This window comes from Euprymna scolopes, chromosome 23 (genome assembly GCF_053919585.1).
Source record: "Euprymna scolopes isolate OS-2025 chromosome 23, ASM5391958v1, whole genome shotgun sequence".
In the NCBI taxonomy this organism is placed as follows: Eukaryota; Metazoa; Mollusca; class Cephalopoda; order Sepiida; family Sepiolidae; genus Euprymna; species Euprymna scolopes.
Genome location: NC_136504.1, coordinates 98,060,033 through 98,075,457, shown reverse-complemented (window position 1 = coordinate 98,075,457; position 15,425 = coordinate 98,060,033). Strand labels below are relative to the sequence as shown.

Genomic DNA, 15,425 nt, shown 5'->3' with positions numbered 1-15,425 from the left:
ATTCAGGGAAGGATGAAGGGGGAGTAGGAGGAGGTTCTTTCAAGATGGAAGAAATTTTTATTTTTCCAATCTAAATTGTCTTTTTTAGAGGAGCTGGATTTTCCCCACATTACAAACTGACGGTGTATCTAACTCTGCCCTTCTGGGTAAGAAAGTAAATAACATTTTGTTTCAAGCATTAAAGGGTTGAGAGGGCCTTACTAACCAATTTTTGTTTTTTTTCTTTATTTCTCACTCCCTTGCCAACAAAATGTAATCTCTGTTTATATTTACGATTCAATAAAACTTTTCCAAATTTGGGATTATCTTTAGTAGAACACCTTGCTCCGGAGTGAATGTGGTGTTGTGGTGACTAATATGATTCTAGTACCAAATAGGATAGACAATTTTAATATTTGTGACCAAATTTGATTGACCTCGTGCCTAGCTTAATTTATTCAATTTGTAATTTGTTTTCATATTTTGTGCAAATAAATATTTCAAAGTGTACTATCTGTTCTGATGGTAGACTAAATTCATTCTATCCTTAGTCAGTGAAGACTTCTAAACTAAGGCAATTTTTAATTTTTTTGCTTTTAATCAAGAATGCCCCTTTCTGGGGAGCTAGATACTCCCACACATTAAAAATGAACTTGCGTCAAATTTTGCCCTCGTGGGGAAGCAAATAAATGAGAGTATATAATTTAAAAAACAATATTGGTGCTTATGCAGTATAAAGACTTTGCTATCACCAGAATCATCCAGGTGGTTGGAAAAAAAACAGCGGAAAGTGCTGAAACACTGAGCACCTTAATCCTAATACAAAAAAAAAATCATAAAACATTTGCTCATTAAATATTTATCTTGATTTCGACAAAAGAAAAAAAATGTTTGCTATCAGTTGTTTGTTATTAAAAGAAAAAAAATGTTTATCCATGAAATTTACTTAACAATGAATTCTTTTTTTCCTTTATTTGAATTTTAATTTTCTAAAGTTTTATAAAAAATTTTCCAATAATTATTCAAAAATATTGTCTCCATTTTTTGATTACTTTTGTACTGACACAAATAATATCTTTTACATTGAAAATAATTAGCCAAAAGAAGAAGAAAAAAAAATCATAAAACTTTCGTTTGACACCTGCTTGCATTTTCATAAACTGTCCAGATGATTCCGACCATAACATGATCCTAATACTGCACAAGTATCACAATATTAAACAGTGATGTGTAAAAGCAACAGCAAAAATGCTGAAATTGAGGTAGGAAAGTGCAAAATACAACTTTTTTTTATCCAAACAGCTGCAATCAGTTTCAACAAAGCGAAACCTCAGAGAAAGACACTGAGTGGGGGTTAGTGTCATGAAGTAAATCTTTGATCATACAAAAGTTATCTAACTTCTCTTAAACCCGCAAAATGAGCTACAGGGTTTCTTATCTGTAAAAAATTAAGTTATTTAAATAGAAAACTTATTAAAATATTGTGAAACGTTTTTGAATTTTTTAAATGCGGATTAATTATTCGTATTATTTTATTCTTACGGTGAGCTTTTCCAGGTGTAGCTTGTCGAACTATGGAATCGGTCTTCCGCAAGGAACCGTGGTGTAGTGGTTAATGTAGTTGGTAAAAAGTCAATTATAAAGTTACACTCTTCCTCAATCCTCAGTGCAAGTGACTCAAAATACAATTGCAAATTACTATGGATTTCTACTCAGTCATGGCTGACAGAACGAGAGCATGCTACCCCCATAAATTAAATAAAGAGTTCCATTTGAAAATCTGTACAGATTGAAGAAGATCAGAGGTTACATTGACTGAAATGCAAAAATAAGTCAAATTGGGAACAGTAGTCCGAAGGATCCAAATAATACGAATTGAGATAAGAGCTAAATTTTACATTACTTTTGAAAAAAAAAAAAAAAAATTAAAGTTTATATTTCTTTAAATTAAAAAATTATTGTAATTTGAAGTGATAGAAATTCACTAAAATCTTGCATATTTACCTGTAAATCTCATAAAGTTCATTTTTTCCAAAATGACCTTAAAGTAAGTTTTAAGCCTGTTGAAATGGTTTGTGCATTTATTTTCTGAGTCATTATCATTTTATCCATCTCAAATACATCGTTCAACATTATTTTCTCAGTTTTTATTTTTTTGTGGGTTTCGAAGACAAAGTTTTGTTAAAATTCGACAAATAAGATGCCCATTTTTTTTTTTTTTGGTTCTTGTCCAGAACTCTCCAATATTAAAAAACAAAAGATAAAGAAAAATCTATATGATATATGTATCTGTGATGAAATGTAAATATCGTATTCCATAAATCATTTGATCAATTGGATTTTATTTTTAAATCAGAAAATCAAATTTTCTGAGTATCTAATGAGTGACTGTCTCGCCCACCAAAAAAAAAAAAAAAAAAAAAAAAAAATCAAGAAATAACACTGTAATGTTATGACCCTTTTAGGCTGTAATCATAGCTGTGTTAACTGTGGCAAACAGGGCCAAGGGTCAAAACATTATTGTTGTTATTATTATTATCATTATTATTACTGATTGATTTGAGCGACGGATGGTTGCTGGATCAATTATTATGATTAAAAGAATAAACAATTAAATTGAGGAAGAGATGATTGACGTGTGAATCACAAAAGGAATGTGAAAATAGACATTAGATGTAAACATTATTTTTGGGTTTGGATAAACAAATAACTAGATGGGGACATTAGGTTGGTCGGAAACACGTAATGAGGTGACGTAAAGGGACATGTGATGTAATTAGTTTTGGAGAGATTGGGAGAGTTGAAGTTTGACCGCCAGAGCAGACGGACAATTTAGTCACAGGGGTGGACAGACAGCCAGGGAGTGGGCTGTAAGAATAGAAAATGTAGACGAACTGCAGATCCTGTGAAAACCATTTGAGACAACTGTAATAAATTTATATTATAAAAATATAAAGTTGTTTTGTGGTTTCACAAGTAAAAACAGATGTCTCAATTGGATGGTGCTGATCATTTCAGGGTTCATCCCGAAGCAGCAGGAAGATAGAACTCTTCAAGAAAAAAAGGTATGAGGCATATATTATTATTCTTATATATGAACTGTAAAATATTCCCGTGTGATAAGTTTGATACAACATGACTCAGTTTACAGTCAATATCATATCCTCTTGGCTAAACAACATACATATGATTTATATGTTTATTATGTGTGTAACCCCATGCGTGTGGCTCCCTCATCAGATTGCCGACTCCCAACGTCGTGTATCGTGGATTTTTCGTTCGACTATTCTTCTTATGGCCGGATCGTCATTTTCCCGTTGGCGACTGTTGATGAGAACACATGTGGTTCACAAAATAGAAATATGAACAAAGAAAGGAAAAACACAAACGCCAATGTTCACATATAAATTGACTATTGGACTTGTGAGTGTGCGTGTCTTCTTCCCGTTCTATTGATGTTACATTCGTCTATCTCTGTTTCACAGTCAACTCTAAAATTGTCCATGTCTCTATTTCACAGTCAACTCTATAACTTTCCAACTCTAGTCGTTATCAACTCCCATCCGACATCCAGCGCATCTAGATGTCAACTGACTGTCTCCTACTACCTGTCTCCTCTATCTTGATCTCTTCGGTCGCCCACCCCACCCTGGCTACCGGAAGCTGCCCTTTCCTGTTTTATCAGTAGGTTTCTATTGTTATTGTTTGCTATTTCCTATCTATTGTTGATTGTAGGATATTTCCGATTTCTTTGTTTATTCTAAGCTATTTCCTATCTATTGTTGGTTGTAGGATATTTCCGATTTCTTTGTTTATTCTAAGCTATTTCCTATCTATTGTTGATTGTAGGATATTTCTGATTTCTTTATTCTAAGCTATTTTCACATCCTTTGTCTATTCCCCCTCTCTCAGCACTGAGTGGCTCAAATCCACCCCAGGGCCACTTTATAGTATCACATCTGTCCGTTAAAAGAACAATATCTCATATCCACTAGATAACACATGACACGTTTTAATCTATCTCTCTGTTAAATAATCTCCTATAATATACAACAACACAAGCAATTCATACTTAATGCCTACAAATTCTGAATCATTTAAAAATGAAGTTCCTTACAAAAATAAAACTACTTGATCATATTTTTCTTTCATCACAGGTACGTACATCATGCAGGTTTTTTTAATAAATATTTTAATATAGAGAGAATTCTAGACAAGAACCATATTTTTGCATAAATTTTGCTTAGAAAAATCATATTTAGCATTAAACATCTCTGAAACTGCTGTAGTCCACAAACTGAACCATGATATTTTTTAAAAGATGAGTTTATTTTTCTCAAATCACTAGGGTTAGCCCAGTTTTTATATCTATAAAATTTAAAGTGTCTGTCTGTCTGTGTACATTTCCCTACACAATAACTCTGTCAATTTTCAGTCTACAGACTCGAAATTTGATATACAGGGTAGTGAGATTTGGGAAAATTTTGGTAATCAGTTTTTGGCCAGAAATTAGGCTGTTAAAGGGTCAAAGTTCAACGATTTGACCTTAGAGAACTCTACGAAACTCCTTCACTAATTTTGGGTCTAAACACTTGAAATTTTAGATATAGGTTCCTTGGACATGGATCTAACTTAACTTGATTTGAGCCTAAAACAATAAATGTTAAGGGGTCATAATAGGGGGCAAAGTTAAAAAAAATTTGACCTCTGTGGTGTCTACCAAATTACTTAGACAATTTCTGGTCTTAACATTTGAAATTTTACATAAAGGGTATTCAGAGATAGGGCAAGCTTTTTAATCGGTTTGGGTCGAAAATTTGAGCGACAAATATATAAATCTATGTATGTATGTTTGTATGTCTGCCTAAAACTTTCGACAGAGGTGACGGATTTTCACAAGATCAGTATTGTTTTGAAGCTCGTCCCTTCAGACGGCATATACTGAAAAATTGGCTAAAACATTACTTTCTTCACCCTCAACTGGGCACTTTTCTACAGTTTTCTTTCGCTGATATTTCTGAAAGTCATCCCCTTTTTTCGATTGTCTAGCCTTAATTTAAACCTACGTCACTTCTGGTTTGCCTGTGGTCGTAACAGCAACAACGTCACTTTTTTTCTCGTTCCTTTTTTTCTTTCTTTACGGATTCGATCCTGCCTTCCTACTACCACTTTCTTTTTTTTTTTTTTGCTCGATACCCACCTCCAAACTGGGCACCCATGCTAGTGAAGTAATAAAATGACAGTGGATATGCATTCATTTGTGATTCTCATAAAATCATAGAAATGGTTGATGATTATACATATGAATTCTAAATCTTATTAATTCAAAGAAATTTGCACATATAATTATCCCCCCCCCCCGCTCCAACAAACATGGCTCAAAACAATAGAGGTGCCAAATAATTTAATGAATATTTAGCAAAGTAGCAAGTGAGAAACACACAGTGTTGTGTCCAAAATATTATTGAAATAACGTTTTACCTGGTGAAAAAACGTCCTCGTATTGTGAGTCGTACACCGGATACAATATGATCTTGGATGAGACCAGCTAAGGGTGTACCATCCTTAGGCACAAGGTATTGGTTGTGGGCACTGGCTGTAAAAAGATAAAAAAATAAAAGGTTTTACACCAGTAGCATCAGTTATGTGAATTCATAAACTTGTCACACTAAGTCTTTTTAATTATGTTTTTGGATTCTTGTCTAGAATTCCCCCATAATAAAAAAATAAATAAATAAAGAAAAATCTGTATGATCTATGTACCCATGGCAAAACGAAAATATCATATTCCAAAAAGGAAAAAAAAAATCACAAATTGATCAAGTAGTTTTATTTCTAAAATAAGAAAATTAAATTTCATGAGAAATTTAATTTTCTTATGATTTTGTCTGCCATTTTGAAAAAAAAAAAAAAAAAAAAAAAAATGGAGATAATTCAAACTTGCAAGATTTATGTTGTAATGCTTACAAATTCTTATTAATTGCTTAAAAATTATGTTTTTTATAAAAATAAAACTACTTTATCAATTTATGTAATGTTTTGGTTTTGTCACAAGTATGTACATCATACAGATTTTTCTTTATTTTTGTTTTTAATACGGGGGAATTTCTTTCTTTTTTTTTTTTTTACTTAGGCATCACCACTTATCAAGGGCCAGAGATCACTTGAGGATAAGTGTACAGTAGATAATTGAACAATATAGTAATTGTTAGTAATGGACATCTCCTATGAGGCTACAAAGTCTATTTTGAACTATCAAGGCAGGATGTCCTTTCTAGCAGCTGCTGCCGAGATGTCGCAACAGTACTCCATCCTATATAGATAGAGTATTGCATCAGCAGTGAGATATCTACTGGATCAATAGAAGGATCCCACCATTTTTCCAGCGGCCTTGGCAACGAATTTGATGTATGTGTTCGATTTCAAATCAGGAGTAAAGGTCAAGCCCAGAAGCTTGTCAAAACATAAAGCCTCCCCAAGATGAGAGCCATCCATTTCAATGATGCCAGATGGGGATCAGAGCGTTGGTGTAAAGATAAAAGCTTGGTTTTAGATACATTAAAAGTAACCAGCCATTTCTTTCCCCATTGTACCACGTGCTCAAGATCAGAAGAGAGAGAATCGGAGAGAACTTGGTCATTTACAGTCTTAGATGTGCTCCCATAGATGGTAGTGTCATCAGTATAAATATCTATGAATGATGTAAGGATGTGATTTAGGAGATCATTAATGTAGATCAGGAAGAGAGTTGGGCCCAGGATGGACCCCTGAGGGACTCCAGCATTTATACAGTGAGCTGATCTCTGCCAACCAACTACTACTCTTATGAACCTATCAGAGAGAAATGATTTAATAATTGAGAAGACATTTCCAGCTATACCATAGCTGGAGATCTGAAGTAAACCTTTATGCCATACTCTATCAAAGGCCTTTGATATGTCAAGAGCAATTGCCCTAGAAAGGTAGCCTCCGTCGAGAGATTCGCTAATCCTATGAGATATAACTGTAAGTACATCTGCTGTAGATCTAGCAGAACGGAAACCATATTGCGTGTCACTAGGAAGGTTATTTTTGCTGAGATGGTTGATTACTTCTGTATTTAACACAGATTTCAGCAACTTACTCATCATGCACAGGAGACTTATTGTTAAATTTATTCAACAAATAGAAAAGAAAATAAGATGTAGTTCGATAATTCATAATTTATAAAAGGCAATGCAAGGCAGAGATGTAATAGATTGACACAAGCCGAAGCAAATTTGAACGTAACAATGGAATGAGCTTTGTGAATTCACCTTTTAATAATAAGATATGTTTTGTGTTTTTTTTTATGCTTCAATAATACTATTATATTCTTAGATGAAAAAAGTTTGGATACTTGCCCATTTTGAACTCTTGTAATTTACATGCATTGGATTTGCTATTGTAGCATTCAAATTAATTAAAATGTTTGTTGCATTAAATTAAAGAACACATTATATTTTGCTAATTTTCTCTTTATATGTTTTGCTGGTTATAGTCAGGTAACATACTTCCTAACTTCCGGTGTAGCACTACCGGAAGCGATGACAAGGCAAATCGGTTCTTCCGCTTTTTTTTCTCTCACGTCTGTGCATGTACTTTTTTTTATTACGCTTTTCTAATCTTTCATTTTTTATTTAATAATTACTGAAATTACTTTTATTTTTTTTTAAGAAGAATTATTTAAAACACTTTAAAATATTAAAAAATTTCGTTATTTTGCTTTCAATAGCTTTCTTTTTATACTTTCATAAATTTCATAAACATATATTTATTATATAAATTAAATAAAAAAAATATTTTTAAAATAAAAAAGACTTTTTATAATTTCATAGACACATTTCTTATAAAATTTCAAATACAATAAAAACTTATTTTTAAAAAATTTTGTTAGTAAATAATAAAATTAAAAATAAAGACTAATTGTGTTATTATAATTTTGTTCCTTTTTATTATATACTAGCGGGGATACCCGGCGTTGTCCGAGTGTTTAGCGGTGTGTGTGTGTGTTCGGGCTGGGGGGGGGGTATATAAAAACAAAATAATAATCAAAGTAATTACCCTGTATAAATATTATATAAAAAAAACATTAAAACTTCTTAAAAAAATCGTTGCCCGGGTGTTTGTAGGTGTTTGCGTTGGGAGGAGGGGGAGGATAAACAAAAAAAAGTTTTGGTAGGTAGAATAGAACCCGAAGCCTTGAGGCGAAGGTGGAAAATAAAGTGAAAAAAAAAAGAAAACCTGATACGTTACCCACTCGGCCAGCAAGAAAGAGTAACTGACACATGTTTGAATTTATTCGAGAAGTACTAAAAACGGAATTGACAGATGCGCTCATTTAATGAGGTCAAATAGAAATAGCGCAGTTAACTTTTACTGTGGGATAGTTTTTTGGGCTTTGTTTTCCCAACTTTGGCTGGTTTTGTTTTCCCAAGATATTGGGGTGGGGGGAAACCAGCTCCCCATTAAAAGGGGATTGTCAAAATTGAATAGCAATTGTCTAATATAAGCAGTTTCCCCTGCATTGATCAAAAGCTGATTGTTTTCTGGACATTCCCGGCGCGGTTGCTGGGAACAATGCCTTAGCTTCGAATTAGTTTTGCTTTTATACAAAAAAGCTGAATCAACACAAGAGGGGCCGAAATAGCAAGAATTGTGTAAAACTCAATGGAAATAAATCTAGCCATGATGTGCATTCGCAATTCGTACATATTATGATCTACAGAGTATATAAGAGATGATCTACAGAGTATATAAGAAGTTCTAAGTGATAGTAACCCCCCCCCCCTCTCGAAAAAAAGCCTTTCTTGGGCATACAAAAACTCATGCGCGTTTTGCCTTTTATATATATATATAGATTATTTAATAATATACTTTTCTTATGCTTTATTTCAATAGATTGCTTCACAATAAAAATACTAAAGAATAGAAGTAAACGAACTGATTTTTTTTTTTTTTTTTTTTTTTTTACATAGGCATCACCACATTATCAAGGCCCAGAGGCCACTCAAGGATAAGGGTTAAAGAGTGTACAGTAGAAATTGGACAATATAGTAATCATTAGTAATGAAAATTTGGTAAATTTGATAACTTATATGGAACGGCTCATCAAGAACTTATTTACTTTATTTGCCTTGTCATTGCTTCCGGTAATGCTAGGCTGGAAATTAGAAGTATGTTAGCTGACCATAAACCTTTTTGTTAACCTACATGTATGTGTGTACTTGCGTTTTTAAATTGCACCAAACTATTGGATGTCTTGAACCAAACGAAAATTATTCTGTAATAATTTTTATTAAACAACTTTAATCAAAACATAACTTTACTCCTATGGTCCTTGAGTTTTTTACATACCTAATATACATAGAAATATGGATAAACACATACTTTACATTATATAGATAAAAACAACAAAAAAGACTGACCAATTTCCATTGCCTCTGCTCTTCCACCTTCCGATTGTGGAAAATGTATCGTCATTTCATCGCCATCAAAATCAGCATTATATGCTTTACAGTTGGCATAGTGTAACCGGAATGTTTTGATATTTGGAATGATACGAGCCTGCAAGACAAAGAATTGAATATCAGAAAAAATGCATTTTAAATAAAAACACATTACATAATTACATGTTGAAATTTGTAAAAACACCTACAAAAAATGAAAAAAAAAAAAAATAAATAAAAATAATTACAAGAAAAAAAGAAAATTTAACAGATACTTGAATGCAATTATATCATTTAGTCTATTGCGACCAATTCTGTATGACAAACTGACTTATTTCCCTTGTTTACACTTAAATTTCACTATTTCAAATTATAAAATGGCGGACCGATAATATCAATGTATTGTTTTTTTTTTTTTTGTAAAAAAATAGTTCTAGCAGATATTCTACTCAATGATTTTTCATAATTTTTACTAAATTCAACAAGACATGTAATTACGTAATAATGTTTTTACTTAAAATGCATTTTTTTATTTTTAGATATCAAATTATAATGCAGAAGCACCAAAAATATTTACCATATATACACATTACATTATATAAATAGGGTTGTGCATAAGTCACTATATGTATATATACAGAAAATAAAAACAAATCATTATAAGTGCAGGTACAAATAAAAATAATGCTGAATTTATGAAAGTCTCTCACTAAAAAATAAAAACAACAAATCTAATTATATTAAAATAAAATACTAAATAACACATTTCAGGCCATTGTTTGCCGTGAGACTGTTATGGTTTACAGAAGTGCATTTGAAATAAAGTCAAACACATATCTAATGAAGAGATCTTTCTCAAAATATTATAGAACACGGATCGACCAGCTAAGGCAGATAATCACGATACAAATATAAATAAAATGTGTGGATGAAATATATCAATATATACAAATGTATTTGTAATTGTATTAATAAAACTATTCTCCATCTGTGTCTTTCCGTTATCTCTGCATTGTACTGCCTTCTACATATTACATTTAATAAAATACTCTGTAAATGATTTGTTTACAAAACTGAATCCGACGCAGGTAATCACAATGCAAATATAAATAAAATGTGTGTACGAAATGTATAAATATATACACATTCTGACCCCTTAGCAGCTATTTTTGCCGGCTAAAAACCTAATCAAATTTGTTTCACAGGTTCAGATCCTCTAGATATCAAGTTTCAAGTCTGTAGACCAAAAATTGACGGAGGAGTTTGCAAGAGATGGTGCCACATGCACACACACAGAGACAAGATCACTTATGCATGTAAATAAACACGTCCCATAAAAAATGAGGGCGATCTACTCATATATATATATATATATATATATATATATATGAATAACAAAAAGAATTTATAGCTCTTAAAAAAACCTGCTAAGGTAGCAGAAAAAATAAAAATAACGCTTTGAAATTGTTAAAATTGCTAAAAATAACTATACTCATGTATTTGTAGTTGTATTAATAAAGCTATTCTTCATCTGCTTCAGATAGTGTCTTCCTGTTACCTCTGCATTCTACTGCCTTCTGCATATTACATTTAATAAAAAAAAACAATCTGTAAATGATCGGTTTACAAGACTGAATCTGTTAAACGTTTAAGAATATTATCAACCTGAAACATAATCTCCTTATACCAAAATGAATAGAGTCAGCATTAAATAACTAAAAAATTAGATTTAATTACAAACTCTACAATGCTTCTAGCAAACTACATTCATTTCATATATATATATATATTTTTTGTTTTTAAATCCCCGAAAACAGTATTTTTTTGTTTTTAAATCCCCGAAAACAGTATTTTTTGTTTTTAAATCCCCGAAAACAGTGTTTCATGGTAAACAACTGATGATCCCTTGAAAAATAAAAAAATTGGTATTATAGTAAATTCGAAAGAGTTGATGCAGTGATTGCAGGTGATTAAATGACTTACTGACTAAGTGTTTTTTTTTAACGAATGATAAAAAGTAATTTTTTGTGTAGTTTCAAATGTTAAAAAACTTCAAAGACTATATATATATGTCTTAGAACTTTTTATATACCCCCTAGAACATAATATGTACGATTTGCTAACGCATGTCGCGTCTTGATTTATTTACATCAACTTTTACAAAATTCTTCCTATTATAAAAATTCAGTGCGAGATTTCATTCTCTCTATGGCGTGATATTTGACCTCATTAAATCCATGCACCTTGCAATTGTTTTAAATCCTTAAATTGAAACGCTTTTCAGTTACTCTCCCCTTGCTGGCCTAGCGGTAACAAGTCAGGTATTTTTCACACTTTTTTTTTCCACCTTTGACTGAAGGGTTCGAGTTCGATCCTACCTCCATACCAAAACATTTCTTTTTTTTTTAAAGAAGTTAAACATCATTGTTTTTGTTTTATTTTATCACATTTAAACAGGGTTATTACTTTGCCCATTTTGTTTTGATCTACACACACCTCCAAACACCTGGGCAACGCTGGGCACCCACGCTATATAAAAGGCAAAATGTGTGTGTGTGTGTGTTTGTATGTCTCGCAAAAACTTTCCACATAGGCGACAAATTTTCGCCAGATCAGTATCATTTTGAAGCTTGAACCTTCCGACGACAAATATTGAAAAATTGGCTAAAAACATTCATTCCTTCACCCTCAACGGCTCGCTTTCTTACAGGAAGGGGTAGCAAAAAACCGTTCCTTCATGACAAGATAGCTTCTACGCATGCGCAAAACACGTTGTCTCTTGAATTAGTTTAAATATTATAAAAACTGAGCTACATTCGCCCATGCGTTCATAGCACAATCGTTAAAGTGACAGCGATGTTATCTTAAGATTGCAGGTTCATCAGATAATTTTTTTTTTATTTTTAAACAAGGTTATTTATGCCATTTTTTTCGCTTTTCGTTAATTTTTTTCCCCCTTATTTTTAGTTTTTGTTTTTCCCATTTTTTTAAAGAAGTTTAACATTGTTTTTTTTTAAATAATATTTAAATAGGATTATTACTTCACTTATTCTTTACTTTACCCCCCCCTACACACACACACCTCCAAACACCCGGGCAATGCCGGGTACCCTCGCTAGTCTATATATATAAAGGGCAAAATGTGCTTGTGTGTCTGTGTGCTTGTATGTCTGCCAAAAACTTTCGACACAGGCGATGGATTTTCGCAAGATCGGTATCGTTTTAAAGCTCGACCTTTCGGCCAACAAATATCAAAAAATTGTCAAAAAACATTAATTCCTTCACTCTAAACTGGCTAGTTTTCTACAAGGAGGGGTTGGTTTTTTGCCTCCCCATTTTTGCAAGTCATCGTATCGGTTGGATTGACTTCGTTTAATTTCAATATTCCGAACTTGGAGAGATCGGCAAAGACATCACTTTTTTTTTTTTCCTCCTTCGCGTTACGGGTTCAAGCCTGCCTGCCTACTATTACTTTTTTTTTGCTCTCTTCACCCAAACTGCCTACTGTTTCTCTGCCCCCCCCCCATTTTTTACTCAACCCAGGCAACGCTGAAGAACACTGCAACTATACCATTTCTTTAAACACCCTTTGACCCCCCCCACCCCCCAAAGTTCTTTACTACACCACCCCAACACACTCAGGCAATGCCAGGTACCCCTGCTAGTATATATATAAAGGGAAGAGTTAAAGGAAGAAAAAGAAAAAAAATTTCAATTCTTGTTTTGCATTCAACTAAGGCTTGATAAAAGGCTTAGCAATACGCTTCCACTCTTGGCTTTAAAGAATTTTCTCCAATTGGACATTTTCTCATTTATCGAACTTTCTTTTTATTTTATATTCTATGTATTTTTATTTTTTATTGTTCTAACTTTATTTTATTTTTCTATCTTTCTTTTTATTTATTTTTACTTCTTTCTTTCTGTCACTGGACTCTTCATATCGTTATATTTTTGTTTTTTATCCAGTTCATTTCCCTATTTTTTTTTTTTATTCTCCTATATTTAAAAACTATGTATCTTTTAGAAATATTACTATCTATAAATATAAAAACAAAAATGTGTGCCTGTATGTATGTATGTATGTGCGTGCACTTTTTATGTATGTCTGCAAAAGGCTTTTTTCATCGGCCTTCTCACTTGGCTCACTCCTTCTTAAAACTTTTTATATCACGTCTAAATCATAATATCTACAACTTAAGAACAGGGGTTGCGTGTGTATTTAATTTGCCCAACTTTACCAGCTATTTTTCCATCGCCGTGTCTTCGAAAAGCGAATGATGGGGCGGGGGAAACAGTAACTGGCTTGCAGCGCAAAACTAGGTCAAACATCACGCCACTTAACTTCCTCGCACCTGTATAGTTCACTGTATAAACCTTAACACGCTTACCAATTCCTCTCCCATCGTGGCCGAGATTGCTAGGTCTCAGATTTTTTTCCGTTTCCTTTCCACCTTCACGTCAAGGCTTTGGGGTTCAATCCTACTTTCCTACTAAAACTTTTTTTTTTCTTTCACACCTCCAAACACCCTGCCAACGGTTTTTTTACCCCCCCCCACACTTCCAAACACTCGGGCAACGCTAGGTACCCCTTGCTAGTTACTCTATAATTCTTAAATCTCTCCAACTATCCACCCCATACCCCTGATACTACCATGTGTTTATCCTCTATCTTACACAATTAAAATCTTTTGCAACCCGTATAATTCGCCCCCTCACATTAATTATCATACGATTTCTCCTAATAATTATTCCAAGTACAGTTATAACCTCAGACACCTCCCTAAAAAATATGCCAACATAGCATAAGAAACTTCTTCCAAGTAACTTACTCTATATTCTCTCCGAGAGTTTAAACACACATACTGTCAACATACATTAAACCCACTATAACAGATATGCTATATTCTTATCTGCATTATATATTACAAACTACACTCCTCCTATATCAACCATACTGAACATTAGACCTTAAACCTCCAGAAGAGTGTTACTTACAACTGAATTTTACTTACTACTTTATATCTTATGCCACTGGTGCTTAAAATGCAATAATAAAAAAAATAATACTTTGTCAAATTCAGCTATAAATTATACTCCTCTGGATGTTGAAATATACATGTGATACAAAGAATAAAACTGAATTATTCAAGATTTCTATCTGGTCATGGCTGATGGAATGAGATTATGCTATGTTTGTGGATTAAATATAAAGTTTTGTTTGAAATTCCATGCAGATTCCTGAGTTTGACAAAAGACACCCAAAGAAGGTTGGAGGTCACATCTGCTGAAACATTGAAGACAAGAACAGTAGATCAAATAACTCTCATCTCAAAAACTCAGTAATATTTGATCACATCTTCAGATCTCTTTAAATTTTGAAAAAAAAAACAAAAAAAACAAATAAACTAAAACTACTTACGCGATGCGCTTGCATACTCGATTTGTGTAGAGTAGGTTGACGATTGACCAAAAGATGATCTCCTGGGATCAGGTGGCGGTTCACCTATGGGGGGGAAAAAAAGCACAAATAAAGCTTAAGTTTAAACCAGGGTTGTAAAGTTGGTTATTTCAGAAGGAGTCAGAGCTGTAAAAATGTTAATGAATAAAAAAAATTGAGTCAGAGTCTGATATTTCTGAATCCGTGTCCAAAATTTTGAGTCAGATCTGAGGTTGAATCTTATACCTTCTCACTTGACAACTCTTATTCAAACTATGATAATTTTGGATCATAATTCTGATCATAATTTTGTAACCTGGTAAAATTTAACATTATCACTTGACACACGAATTCTCACCAGATCACCAAAGTTAAGCAACATAGAGTCTGGTCAATATCAGATGGATGATCAACTGGAGAATACCGGGCACTGTAACTAGGGGTAATGGGGATATCATGCGACTGGGGACTGCTTGTGAATTTCATACTCCCATGAAACTTCCTCCTTCGGAGGAAGTTTATTAAACCTGCCTTATGGTTAA

At 32.8% G+C, this 15,425-nt stretch overlaps 1 protein-coding gene across 1 annotated transcript in view; it reads right to left on the bottom strand.

Annotated features, from left to right (window-relative positions):
* The window catches only part of LOC145246052 (DNA-directed RNA polymerase I subunit RPA1-like), a 152,185-nt gene that overhangs the window by 96,159 nt on the left and 40,601 nt on the right, over window positions 1–15,425 (bottom strand). The window contains exons 11-13 of the mRNA XM_080107895.1: window positions 14,866–14,949; window positions 9,426–9,564; window positions 5,461–5,575 (exon numbers count right to left, since the gene is read on the bottom strand). Of these exons, the coding sequence (XP_079964021.1) occupies window positions 5,461–5,575; window positions 9,426–9,564; window positions 14,866–14,949 (338 nt within the window). The remainder of the gene's footprint in view (window positions 1–5,460; window positions 5,576–9,425; window positions 9,565–14,865; window positions 14,950–15,425) is intronic.